This window comes from Cuculus canorus, chromosome 1, assembly GCF_017976375.1.
Source record: "Cuculus canorus isolate bCucCan1 chromosome 1, bCucCan1.pri, whole genome shotgun sequence".
Classification (NCBI taxonomy): Eukaryota; Metazoa; Chordata; class Aves; order Cuculiformes; family Cuculidae; genus Cuculus; species Cuculus canorus.
Genome location: NC_071401.1, coordinates 103,351,871 through 103,366,077, shown reverse-complemented (window position 1 = coordinate 103,366,077; position 14,207 = coordinate 103,351,871). Strand labels below are relative to the sequence as shown.

Here is a 14,207-nt window from a genome sequence, read left to right as displayed (position 1 = left end):
AGGTACAGTTGATTTAAAATATGCATGTGCACATCTAGTTACTGCAAAACTAACTTTAAAATGTTTTACCTTGATATTCCTAATTTTGCCTAAGAGATTTTACTGTGAAATAATGAACACACACTAGTACAGTACTTCTAAATGTTTTCATTTCTGTTTTGATTGGTGAAGGATTGTGTTATAAATCACAGCAAATTATGTTCCAAAAACTTCGTGAGCAGTCTCTAAATCAAGAATCAATTTTTTTGTCTGATAACGTGCTTGAAGTGTAAAACCTAAAATATGAAGTAAAAAAGGAGTTTTGCTTAAAAACTTAAACCATTATAAATTTGGCTTTGGATTTCAGTCAGCAAATTAACATTTTCCTTCATCAAGAAATCTATTGTCTGTATGAACATACAAAGAAGACATGTTTCCATCAGATAAATCATCATTCTGTATTCATAAAGTTTAAAAGGTATATATACTGTTTTCTGGCTTAAAATCCCAAACCTGTAGATTAATGTTTTTTCTTTATTGTTAGGTTAGTTAGAAAAATAACTGGTTAGTTACTTTTCCTGAAACTACAAAAAAGTGAAGGATATTGAGTATTCTCCGTTACGCTGTTTCTGTTTTTAACAGCCCTCATGTTTCTACTGTTCCTACTTGGAGAACTTTATGTTTTCTATTTGTTTGCAATCATATCATGAAAGAGTGCAATTATAAAGCTTGACTTTGTTGTAATTTTGTATCTTAGATTTTACTCTGTAGAACTGTTCAACTCTGTTACCTATTTCAATGCAGTAGAACAATTTATTCACCGTTCAAAATACAAATTCTTGCTTTGTAGCTGGCATTTTTAATGGCCATTAGACTATAACGTTTCATGTTTTAGTACTGCAGTGTAAGTGGTACGTATTGCCATACATTTGGATAAAAGTCACAAAAGTATTTATAAAACGCTTTCACTTACATGGGGAAAAAACACCCCTAAACACATAGTAGAACACTTTCAGTTTATCAAGAAAACATGATGTATTGTAAAAATAGCTTTATTCCTCAATAGATTCTACGGCTTGTTTTAAAACTTTAGAAATTAAACAGGACTGTTTTGTTTTTTCTTGTGGTTTTTTTTAAGTAAGCATTTCATTCATATAAACTAAGCACTTTGTTCTATATGTTCTAAATTCCAGCAATTTGATAAATAAATTGCTTCATTGGATGGAACATAATTATTGAATTTTGGCAGAACTTCAGTGAACTCTGCCATGAAAGATTAATGTGCACAGTGCACTCTTAGATTCTAAAGTAACAGAGTAAGATAAGGGGAGTGTGTAACAGGCTCCAGCCTTTGTGGTTTAGAGAAAATAGAAAATGATGGGCAAATGTTCACTCTTGGTATAAACTGCTAATGATAATGTTTTGTCATCTTGGTGATAAAAACTAGAGGAGAAGACAAGAAAATCCAGTTTAACACAAATTCTCTCCATTTCTTTCTTGCACTACTTCCCATTTTTCAGTATTATAATAGCCATAATTCCTCTGTATTCTTGCAGACAGGAGAACGTAGCAGGCAGGCTAGTTGCAGTATCCAGTAACATAATGTGCTAATGAAATCCCTCCTTATCAGCATGTCGTACGTGGGTTTTCAAAGCAGTTATGATTTTGGGTTTTGATTATGCTACAGTGATTTCAGAATACAAGCAAAATTACCCTGGTTAGATGAAGGCTGTAGTCACAGTGCTGTCTGTTATTACTCTTCTCGCTTCTTTCTCTACCAAACCTTGATGGTTTAAAACATTTGCTTCATTTGACAAATTGTGGTTATAATCACACAATCATATTCCTCTTGGCTTTTAAATAATTACTATGCCCAAATAATGCTTTTAATTGAGAACAAAGATGCATTGTCCTGCCCGACAAGCTCTCTTGGCAGGACCAATAGGATTGCAAAGACTTCTTAGTGTTTTCAGGCAGTTCGCTATAGGAGATAACGGGCATAACATCAACCCCGCTCTGGGGAAAACGGCTGCAGCATTTCCAGCAGTACTCAGCTCTCAGGAGTAATCGCTCAGCCTGCCTGGCCTCTCCAGCTCCTTGTACCTAAGTCCAGGTGTTTTTCCTTCTGCAGCCCTGAGCACTAGCCCCTAGCCCCAGCGCTAGTTTCCAGTGGGTCTTGAGGATGGCAGGCTCCAGCCAGGGTATGACTATAGTTCTAGTGCACTCCAAATGTCTGGAATCAGGGAGTTAGGTGGGGAGGATGCAGCAGTGGTGGCTTTTTCTGTTTGTTTGCTCCTTGTTTCCAGACCGTTAACCTGCTGCTAAGGCTGAATACATTCAGATCGGTGTTTTAAAATGGCAGGTATCCAGGATCTTGGATATATTTCATGACTTCGAAGACATTTCTGCTCTCCTTCCCAGTCACATCCTTAAACTCATGATGACAGCGTTATGTGTGGGATAGTTAAAGATGTATAAGGGCAAGGGGCCTATCTAAGGCCAGTTGCAATCTGCAGAGAGAACTTCCCTGACTTTGCAGCTCTTCAGATCCAGCACCCTGTGACCTGGCTCTTCCAGGATGCCAAAAAATGCCTCTTCCTCCTTAGTTCCTGACAGCACTAGCATAACTGGCATTGCCATTTTCCTCAAGCAGCGTGGTTGACTTTATTGGCATTCCTCGAAGAGTTTTACCGAGTAAAAGACTTGAACAGGCATCCAAGTGCTTATGTTGCCCATTTACAGTGTATACCTTTGTCCTCCCTTTCTGAAAATTACTCTTGTGGCTGACCTTTATTATTTCAATTTATGCCACTATCTCAAGCATTGCTCAGACAGTGCAGCTACCTGTCTTCTAGTGTATTCTTATTTAAATGCTGCATTAGATAGTGTGTGTCCAAGATGAATTCAGTTTACATTCTAGATCTATTATTTTGAGAATTAGACATAGTTTTCTTTCAGTAAGGTTGATTTCAGGATACTTTCATACTCGAACAAAACCCCAACATTTTTACCTTTTGTAAAGTACCACTGAGTGCTTCAGTCTTTGTATGCCCTGTAAGTGTATTTAGTTGGAAAACCTTTAACCAGTTATATTCAAAGTGTGTCTGTATTTTGAAGTAAATCATGATTCTTTTTTCTTTTAGGTTTAAGCAATTCACAGATGTGAACTTTTTTTTTAGGAATCTGAAATTCTTGCCACAGATTATGGAATAAGAGAAGGAATATTATGCCTTCTTTGCATGGATAATATGTCTATTTGCAATGTGAAGTCAGGTTAGGGACTGTTAACATATTAAATCTCTTAAAATATTATGAACTTTTTTTTGCAGATGTTATATACACTACCCAGTGAACACCCCCTATATTATTTTAATGCATAATAGTTTGGTGAACATTTAAATGCCTACTGGGTGTCACATGGGAGGCTCTGAGATGGCAAAAAGTGGTGCATTAAAGCAAATCTTGCTGTTCCCTCTCTGCTGGCCCGGAAAGTCCTCCCTGCCGCAGAAGCAGCAGCTTTTCTGGATGGTGTGAGACAACGGCACTAGGATGCTTCTGTGCCTCAGTGCAGCTGTGTGTGGTGGCGAGGGAGTGGTGGGAGGGCAGGAGCAAAGCCAAGGTACTTGTGGCTGCACAGATTGGTTGTTGATCTCCCTAGTAGACAGGGAGCGTAGCCGGTGTCTTGGGATCCCAGACCGAGGTCTGCTTTGAGTCTTTCTCAAAGCGGGATGAGTTTCTTTCAGCTGCAGTCCCAGAGCCCTTGGCAGTTGCATGGATGGCGCGCACAGAGAGAGGGCTCAATCCCATGGGGGATCCTCTGTGGCTTCATGAGTTACCACAAAACTTGAGTCTCGAATTAAAGTCAGAAAATACCAGACAGGTGAATGTGGGTTTTTTAGATATATAACAACATGAAAGCTTTTCTTTCAAGCATGGTAATTGATAAGCATATTAAATTATGCTAAAGTGATATTTGGGTTACCTGCACATTGTGCAGATCAGTATAGCAAATTATTCTAAAATGTAGCCTGGAAAACTGTGTACTTTACATTTTGCAAAGTTACATATACTGGTGTCCATTTCCGACGAGTCTGTCCTGGCCATGCCCAGTGTCCCTAGGGCTGAGTGTTACAAATGTTCAACCTTTCCTTTCCACTTTGATATAAGAAATTTTGCATGTCAACATTGCACTCTTTGAAAATATTGAAAAAGTGTTGCAAAGACGAAAAGGCTTCCACAGACACCTGAAATATGTTGGGTTTTGGGTTTCTTTTATTGATTTTTTTTTTGTCAGAAATGAGGAACAGTGATGTAAAAAAGCTGTCACATTTGGGTGGGGCAGGGGGAGTAGGGAGGGAAGGTTATGTTTAGAAAACCCAACCTCGTCGTGTAACTCACAGTGTTTGCAGCCTATGAAAATATTTATGAAAGAATTGAAATACCGTTAGACTGACATATCACAGTTGAAATTGCTTTTTGTAATCGCAGAGCATGGCTGAAGGAGCAGAGTATTTGACCATAATACTCCCATGTTAATAGTAGGAAAGAAATTAATATTGGGAAGGAATTCCAAATACTTACAAGGTATCTCGTTTGGTAGCATAGGTTAATTTGCTAAATTCCAATTCCCAGACTGGTAATCATGATTTTTAATGTGTATCTTTTATGACTTTCAGAGCAAGAGAGGCCAACTGTAGGAGCATGGATATTGTGATATCCTCAGTGGTAAGTACTCTAACTGCAATCAAGTTTATTACATTTTTGTAGAGTAAAGACCTTTTCAAGACCACACTTACTGCAGCTTAGTCACACAACAGCTTCAAATATCGTTCTGGAATAATAGGGTAGTAATGTGATATACTCTATAATGAAAATCAGTGTAAAGCACAGGTGGTTGCTAGCATTTGTGTGGTCACATATAAAAGCTTCGCTATGGGTATAAGCTACTGCTTACCTACTTGAGGAAAGCATAATTAAAAGCGGTTTCCAGATGTGCTGGCACACATCTGCCATTTTTAAAGTAAATTTTGCAAACACAAATTGAACTGTGTGGCATTCATCGTTATAAGCCTGTTGATTGGTTTTCAGGTAAAAAAAAATTTGGAAGCATCAACACCCCTGCTGTAAAACTGTGGTGTCTCTAGACAAGACAGTAGCATTTTATGTTCACATTGTGTTAGGATTTTCTGTGAGTAGTTCATAGCTGAACAAATATGCAAAAACTGTCTGGACAAAAATTAGCATTTATTTCATGAAAACATGAGAGGTGATTCCTTGTTAGCAACATTTTATTTGTTACCAGATAGATGTAACAATTTTGTTCTTGTTTGTTTGTTTATTTGAGGGTAGTGAAATACATACTAATGTAAAACATTAGAGTTCAGTTTGTTTATCCTAATTTTCAAGGCGTGTAAACAGCCAGAAAACAAGAAAAATATAATGTGCTGAAAATTGACCTGTAGTTTGTCTTGGAAAAAAAACTGCAGAAACTCTGTACTTGAGGGCTTAGATAATGCATCCTTACTTTAAGAACTTACTGGAAAAAAAAAATAGAAAAATATTAGAAAAGCTTCTAGGTTTTAAAATATTGTTAAGAGGAGATTCCAGATCTTTGATTTAGACAAAGGTAGATTTTTAGGACAAACTATTTATCCTAATATCTGCTTGATTTCAATAGTATTTTCCTGGAAATGTTATTAAAATAAGATCCCTGTTTCAGAAGAAAGTATTTGGAACTCCTAAAGTTTTAGTTACTGCTGCTGCATGAAACAAGCACAAGGGAAGAATCTTGTGCCTGCTGTCTTAACACTTTTTATAGCACTGCAGCAGCTACTGAAACCTATGTCTTGCAGTTAATATTAAAAAAAAAAAAAAAAAAAAAAAGCAGACTGGGACCTACTAGCCTGAGGATCTTGCATTATTGACCTGGCTGCTAAGCAATAAGAGAAGGGGTTTTTTTAAGATACTACATGTAATATGACCTGACCTTTGCATATATTTCTTATACGTACTTCTGCAGGTGTGACTCATAACATTCCTTGTCCAGTGAAAGTCTAATCCTTAACATTTTATTTTAGAGGAGTACTAGGGGACACTGAGTGAATGAAATATTTTCTCTATATTTCCTCTTAGTTGGACTTCTACGCATAGAAGTTGCTTTGTTTCTCCAATTAAAACTCTCTTTCTTGGCTAAGCAGGATTGAAACCCTCTTATGAAGTGTGTAAATATGAGAATGCTTTGGCGAAGATTGAGTTAGTGAGAAAAACAACTTCTCAGATCAAATGATTTTTAATATAAAACTTTAAAATGTAGTCTATACCTAATTTTTTTGATTAATTTCCCTTTTAAGAAATGTTGTAAGTTGCTACGAAGGCATTAGCAGATTCAGTAAGGGAGTAAAAATGCAACCTTGGTTGTAAAGACAGCAAACTGTCCTATATGTTCGTCTTTTCTGTAATAACATAATAACACAGTAAGGTCCTCATGCTGGTAAATGAGAGTGTTCTGGCTTGAACATTTTCATGTCTCTGAGATAAAAGGGTCCAGATCAGCACACAACATCTGATCTGTGCCTGGGGCATCTTGAGGCTACTGTGAAATAGCTGATAATCAATAAGCTGGATATTCATAACTTTATAGTGAAAATGCTCATTTCAGCAATATTATCTGCTAGTACAGCATACCATTTTTTCATGTTTAAATGTTCTATCTTGATATAAAGACTTCAGATTTGTGCTACCATTGGCTGTTTTACAAATATGTATTTACTAACAAGTGCACATATATTTAATATTAAATCACATTTAAATCACTGTTTGCCCAGAAGGTGGGATTTTAGCACCCAACTGTTATAATCCTTTTCTTTTTTTCTGGAAAAATGCCATTCAACCTCAAACTTAGAGATGTCTACAAAAATACAGACATTCGGATGAGAAAATGTGCAATATGAACACTACTTTGGCATGTAATTCACAGTCGACTGCCATTAAGACTTATTAGTGGTCACTCCCCTGAACCGGCTATTCACATCAGAGATCAGCTCCAAACATAATTCACGTTTTTGTACATAACCTCTTTGTGTAAAAGTTCAGTTTTCATAAAAGCTCAGATAGGTTATACAAAATAATTAGGCTACTGAAAAAAAAATAGATATATATACTGGGGCATTTATGTTCTTGGTAACTGCAGCATTTTGAGTGTGTGTTGATTACTTGTATTCTTATTAGTTGAGAAGTAAAATGTTGACTGGAGGAGATGTCAAAAAGTCTTTTGGGACTGTGCATCAAGGGGCATGAAGAAGGCAGCTTATTGGATGGCAAAGGTTTGCCTTGACAGATGAAGAAGACAACATGCGAATGACATACCTTCCCTCAAGTGCAACAAACCTATCCACTGTACTTAAAACAGCTGAGGCAATATTCTTCTGTGAAATAAACCACTACCAGGTGTTTCATACAATTTTATGAGGCAAATGAGTTGATGATTGTGAGTGGAGAAACTATTATGTATATATGATACCATTGCTGCTCTTTGTTGTAAAAGTTTCAATGACATCCTTTTCTGAACATCTATGTAGTTTTTGGTAGTATTACAAAGTTCAATAAGTGCAATGCAACTTATTTCACACAGAAAAAAAATGGAAACCCCCTGCTTTATATTGCATTTTATCTGTGTTTAGAACATCGTGTTACCTTGGGCCTTGAGTTTTTCTTTTACTGTTTTCCTGTAAATCAGGATCATCACCAGCATTTCTTTTGTCTTCCAGTTCCTATTCCCCTCCCTAAATTAAAAATCTCTGTCTGTGCCTTTGCAATTAGTTGCTATAAGAAAATAATCTATAATAACAGAAATTTTTGAGCAAGGCCTTGGGAAGACTAAGCCACAGAAAAAGGAACACTCTTTAATATTAAGATTATTTTTACAAAGGTATAACCGTAATGACAAAAAAGTCAGGGAGAGGAAAGAAAGATACATTCAAAATATTTAAAAGAAATGTATTCTTCAAAATGACTTTAGAGAACTTGAAGATGGATCAGAAATAATTATCAGGTATATCAAGTATTTTTTGAAGTTTCAGAGATTTCTTCTCTCTGAAATATTAAAGATAAACTATCTTTTTTTTTTGGTAAATAAATATCCGGGGGAAGGTGAATCAGATCTACTTCAATATTTAATATCAGTAATTTTAAAATATTTCATTTTGGGTTTTTTGTCTACTGTAAACCGGATTTTTTTCATCTTGAAAAATCTAAATGGATTATTTGAGCAATTTCAAAGCACTCTCTGCTTTTGTAAATGGCTAAAGAATTGACAAATTTTCTTGCAAATAATGTTGCTTTTAAAGAATAAGATTTTTCTGTGATAAAATAGTCTAAAACATTTCCTACTAATTGTGTCATGTGACAAACATATTTATTCTTCTTTAATTTCTGCACTTGTTTTATACAATGTGAAACATTAAAAAATTATCAATTTAAGCCATGAATTTTCTTGTCCCTTCCTAGAGAGAATAAAGTAGATGATAACAGGAATGTATAGAAAATTAAGTTGAAAGGCTTTGGCTATGGATAAGCCTCCTTTTCTCATATAAATAAGCCTCCTTTTCTCATATAAATAAGACTCATATAAAAGAAAAACACCACAAGTTGTGTGCTTATTGATTTGCTCAAACACAATATGTGTTAATGCCGTTATAAATATAGTTTATACAAGACCTGCATGTGGGTTGCTATGCTGCAGTTAAGCTTGAATACATCCCTGCTGAGTTGCTGACCTGAGCTTTCATCTCCTCTAGATTTTCCCTCAGTGCCTGGGAAACCTGTGCAGTACAAAGCAGAGTTACCTACTGCAGCACGACTGGGTCCTTGAGAAACCAGAGGTGGTCTTCATGGAGGCCCAATATCATACTGTTTGGCTGAGTGAATCTAGTAACTTGACTTCTCCCAGCATCAAGCCTCCATTTGACTGGGCTGAAATCCCTTGGTATTTCACTGTTTCTGAGCATCATTCTGTTGAAAAGTTTCAGTGTTGTTTAAAGAAGGGTTCAAGACCTAGCTCTTAATAGAGTTGTCATTCAAACTGATTCTACTATTGTGTTTTAGATACCTTATAAAAGATATCTGCATTCAGCCAGAAATGTGGGCACTGTGCCTTCTATTATCGTGCAAGTCTATCAGTTATGATACTAGCACTGAAATGCATGTACCCTCTCCTCACCTGTTTTCCTAAGACTGTTTCTGTATTCTTTTCTGATCAAATGCTTCAGAACTGAGATTATTTATGATCAATGCTGATTCAGTTGCTAGAGACACTGAAGAATGAATATATTCTTCATATTTATTTGCATTTTTCTATGATGCAGACTAAGAGGACTTTTTATTTAAGCTATCCAGTCTCTTCTTAGAACTGGCTTCCAGCTTCAGATCACTAAAGGGATATTATATATCTCTGAAAAAATGAGCTTTAGCCATTGAGGAACAGGGCATGACTTCTCTCTGTCAGTAGTTCAGTTCAAAAGCACATCTGCACAGCGAATGAAATTCCTGTTGACAGACACTCCCTGCTTAGTTGTGAGTGTTTTGGTACTATGAAGTGTGATATCCTGCTTTGGGCACTGTACAGTAAAAAGAATGCACAGTACAACTATGATGATAATTAGCGGTCTTGAAGATCTGATTTACAAGGAAAGTTTGAATGAAGTGGAGTCATTAGCCAAATGTGCTAGGAAAGATAAGAATAACTCATGCTGCCTTGAGGAATCATGGTAGACTAGGTGTTCCCTTGTGTTCTCTTCAGTCTATCTTCCCATTCCCTCCATCATTTCCTGTGCTCTCCTTTTACTGCACCCCCACATGGACAGTTTTTTAACATTTCAGGGAGAATTTGTGAACAGAGTTTCTTATTATTAGGATGTAAAAAGTTGTGCACAAAAATTTAACTACTTTGATCATGACAATATGTTTAGCAAACTGATCTGTAAGACAGGAGCTACTTTAATGGATGACATTTGGGAAAAGAAGTCTCTTCATCCTTTATCATATGTCCTTTTTACAGTCATTATTTCCTAATCCAGAGCCTGGACGCCTTCATTGCTTTCTGAAATGAGGAGGAACAATCCTCCTGGAGCCCTTCATCTGTGAGCAAATTCACTGTGCTTTTTTTCCCCCATCTGTAGGTCCACTGTCCTCAGAGGCGTCTGAAACATTACACTGAAAAGTCAGTGGCAAAGCCCCACTTCAGTAAAGCTTAAATAAAGGGGAGTACTTACTAGTGAATTGTGGATGAAAAAAAAAAAAAGTCTAAAATCTGAAATCCAAAACCTTAACAAATTATAAGGTTTTTCAGCTTCAGGATGGCAACTTCCTAAATGGCTCAGTAAATGCATATGGGAAGTTCCTGTGTGTGAAGGGTAGTTGAAGGTAAATTGGGATTTGAACATTTTGATAATTTTGTTTGGATTTTGCTTTAGACTTTTGTTTGCTGCTAAAAGAAACAGACACATGCAATGCTTAGATTGTGTGTCTAATGATAAACAAATCCATTTGCGGGTACGAAAGATGAGTACATGGTATCCACGTTTTGCCAGTGGATCCAATAACATACTATGAATGAGCCTGGAGAACACAGAAAGGATGAACTCTTGATAAAACCTAGTAAACTGCCAAGACCTTTTTATGCTACCTAGAGCTGCAATAAACTACTGTATCTTCCTTTTAAAGATGATGGATAGTGAAAGCTGACAAATGCATCAAATACCATCAGGGTTATATAGGTAGATAAGAAATGCTCAGATTATCTCCTTTGATATGAGCAGGGGAGTTTGTATGGAAGAATACATCTCAACACCTGTTTGGTTCCTCCTAAGCAACTAGGTATCTTACTCGTTAAGGGCTCATCATTTGCCTCAATGACCTACAAGGCAAACTTACAGCCCCTGTCTGCCAGGGGCCTCTCAAACTGGAAAGCAAACACAGACAAGACAAAATACACCGGGACATCCAAACAAGTCTGTTAGAGCAAATAGAAAACATCAACAAAAATAAACGGAGTTAAGGGAGCAGAAGGTGTGCTGGAAATTTTTGTTGTCTTCAAAGGAAATTAAGAAAATTTCAGTTTGTGGTGTTCTGTAGATGAGAGAAAAAAAGAAAAAGAAAAAGAAAAAGAAAAAGAAAAAGAAAAAGAAAAAGAAAAAGAAAAAGAAAAAGAGAAAGAGAAAGAGAAAGAGAAAGAGAAAGAGAAAGAGAAAAAAGAGAAAGAAAAAGAAAAAGAAAAAGAAAAAGAAAAAGAAAAAGAAAAAGAAAAAGAAAAAGAAAAAGAAAAAGAAAAAGAAAAAAGAAAAAGAGAAAGAAAAAGAAAAAGAGGAAAAAGAAAAAATCCAACTGTGTGGAACACAGGGAATAAAGTGCTAAAGTGAAACAAGAATATAATTCATGATGGAGTAAAAACCCATGTAGTCTGAAAATATAGCAAGAGTGTGGGCAAGATACGGATTCTAGAAAGTAAATTTATGTAGAAGCAGGCTTCCATAATATATCCAAAACCACTAGGAACTGTGAGGACAATGATTAGGTGTGCACTAAAATAATAGTAAATAGTGTTTTCAAAGTCATATTGAACTCTTCACAATTACAGATGCATCTTGATAACATTAAAAGATGAGCAACTGATCATCATTGTTCCTGGTCCATAATCATAGGTAAGTTTGGTAAAATTCATCTGGTTGCAAATATGTAGAAGTACCAGAGTATGCAAAGAAGAATCTTAGAAAAGACATTTACTAGTCAGTAGCTGCTTATTTTTAAGTAATGTCATCAACTTGACTGATGTGAACTGTGAAGATCCACAGTTCTTTTTATCTTATCCAATAGAAAACTTTCTGATCCCTTGGATTTGATTAAAGAAAATGAAGGGGGGAGAAAAAAAAGAAAAAAAATACAACAAACTAAACCACAAATTTTTGTACACATTAGAAACAGATAAAATTATCATAGAATCATAGAATCATAGAATCATACAATAGTTAGGGTTGGAAGGGACATTAAAGTTCATCTTGTTGACCATGGGCAGGGTCATCCCACTCGATCAGGCTGGCCAAGGCCCCATCCAATCTGGCCTTGAACACCTCCAGGGATGGGGCAGCCACAACTTCCCTGGGCAACCTGTGCCAGTGTCCCACCACTCTCATGGTGAAGATATTCTTTCTAATGTTTAGTCTAAATCTGCCCCTCTCCAGCTTATACCCATTCCTCCTGGTCCTATCTCCACAAGCATTTATGAATAGCACCTCTCCAGCTTTCCTGTAGCCCCCTTCAGGTACTGGAAGGTCGCTATAAGATCTCCTCTGAGCATTGTCTTCTCAGGCTGAACAAGCCCAACTCTGTCAGCCTGTCCTCATAGAGAAGGTGCTCCAGCCCTCCGATCATCCTTGTAGCCCTCCTCTGGACCCATTCCAACAGTCCCATATCCTTCTTACATTGAGGATTCCAGAACTGGATGCATTATTCAGATGAGGTCTCACAAGAGAGGAACAGAGGGACAGAATCACTTCCCTTGACCTGCTGGCCACGCTTCTTTTGATGCAGCCCAGGATACTGTTGGCCTTCTGGGCTGCAAGCGCACATTGCTTCTCATCAACCAGCACCCCCAAGTCCTTCTCCATGGGGCTGCTCGCAAGCACGTAATCCCCCATCGTGTACTGAAAACGGGGATTGCCCCGACCCAGGTGCAGGACCTTACTCTTGGCCTTGTTGAACCTCATGAGGTTCTCAGAGGCCCGCTTCTCCAGTCTGTCCAGGTCCCCCTGCATGACATCCTATCTTCCGGTGGGGATGTCACCACTCAGCTTGGTGTCATCCTCAAACTTGCTGAGGGTGCACTCAATCTTGCTGTCAATATAATTGATAAAGATATTGAACAGCACCGGTCCCAGTACAGACCCCTGAGGGACACCACTTGTCATGGATCTTCTGTCACGGATCTTGTCAACTTCTCTTTCTGCAGTGTTTATTCCATCCTCTTTTAGGTTGTAGAAGAGAATGTAGTTGCCCATTTCCTTCCACAAACTGTTTGAGCTCTTATCAGCAATAGTCTTCACAAATTTTTCCAGAGTGTACCTTCAGCTTTTTACTGCTGAATTCAACACACTTTTTTGCAGGTGTTAGGCAATGCATTTGGTGTTGTCTGTACCACAATCTTTTCTGGTGTGTGATTGGTCTGCTGAGATGCTGAAGAACATCTATTTGAAGACATCAAATATGATAAACCAGGTAAAAATAACGATACAGCCAATGTAGGAATTTAGTATCTGTCCTTTCTGCTGCCCTTCCACTCTGGACTTGTATTTTAAGCAAAGTATTATTCTTTTTCTGAGTACAAAACAGTGGATTTTTCTGCTGTGGTAAACAGTTATTTTTATATTCCTTTTAAAAAATTAAGAAACTGGCAAGAAGAATTGTTACTGCCAAATATCACACGGGATCAGTATCAAAGGAATGAGAATTTAGAAATCTGAGCTTGTAGTGGGAATTGAAGGAAACTTCACAAGAATGTCTCTACAGTAGATGTTAGATTTGTGATAAGATTGTGGAAATCAAGGAGCAGAAAAGGAAACAAATGGATTGTGACCTAAAGTTATGAAAAAGGGGGGAAGGGACATCATAAGGAATTGAATAGTCCTGGGTAAAATTTTGAAGTTTTCAGAGCATACCCAAATCAAATCTCTGTGGTCTCTGACATTTCACATGTTACAAACAAGTGCAACATTCTAGCTGAGAAGTATATATTGAAAAACCTGATTTAAGCTGAAATAATTTGGTACAGTGTGTTTGTGAGTAATGAGCCAGTAAACAATGAGGGATCTATCGTGCAGTCTAGAAAGTGAACTCATGGTTTTATGGTCACATGGGAGGCTGCCAACATACAGCTATCGCACCAGAATAACTGATGGATGAAATTAGAAGCGAGACTGCCGCTTTACTCCATCTGTGAGATGGCATTTCCAGAAAACGATACTAAACATGATTTTTGGTGCTAAGAACCCCAAATATCCTCCCCTTCCTCCCACCTCCTGCCATAATCTGAAGTTAAATGTCAATATTGCTTGCACATATACAAATTTTAAAAAGTTCTGGAGTGAATCATGTGTCATCTCAGAATATCTTTCAGACTGAATTCCTTTTCCTCCTTATCTACAACATAGGTAATAAGGCACAACTGAGAACAGGAAAAC

The 14,207-nt window shown here is 37.1% G+C and overlaps 1 protein-coding gene across 6 annotated transcripts in view; it reads left to right on the top strand.

The window, feature by feature from the left end:
* Positions 1-14,207, top strand: part of LOC128852302 (uncharacterized) — a 341,810-nt gene that overhangs the window by 238,739 nt on the left and 88,864 nt on the right. For 3 of the 6 annotated variants that reach the window (XR_008450050.1, XR_008450051.1, XR_008450049.1), the window contains one exon: positions 4,656-4,704. Coding sequence is in view for 2 of the 6 variants with exons in the window: in XM_054068130.1 (XP_053924105.1) it covers positions 4,656-4,704; positions 8,775-9,041 (316 nt within the window). In the remaining 4 variants the exon portion in view is untranslated. Of the gene's footprint in view, positions 1-4,655; positions 4,705-7,206; positions 7,292-8,774; positions 11,109-14,207 lie in introns of those variants that run through there. The other 3 variants (XM_054068130.1, XM_054068136.1, XR_008450052.1) reach the window with 2 other exon arrangements.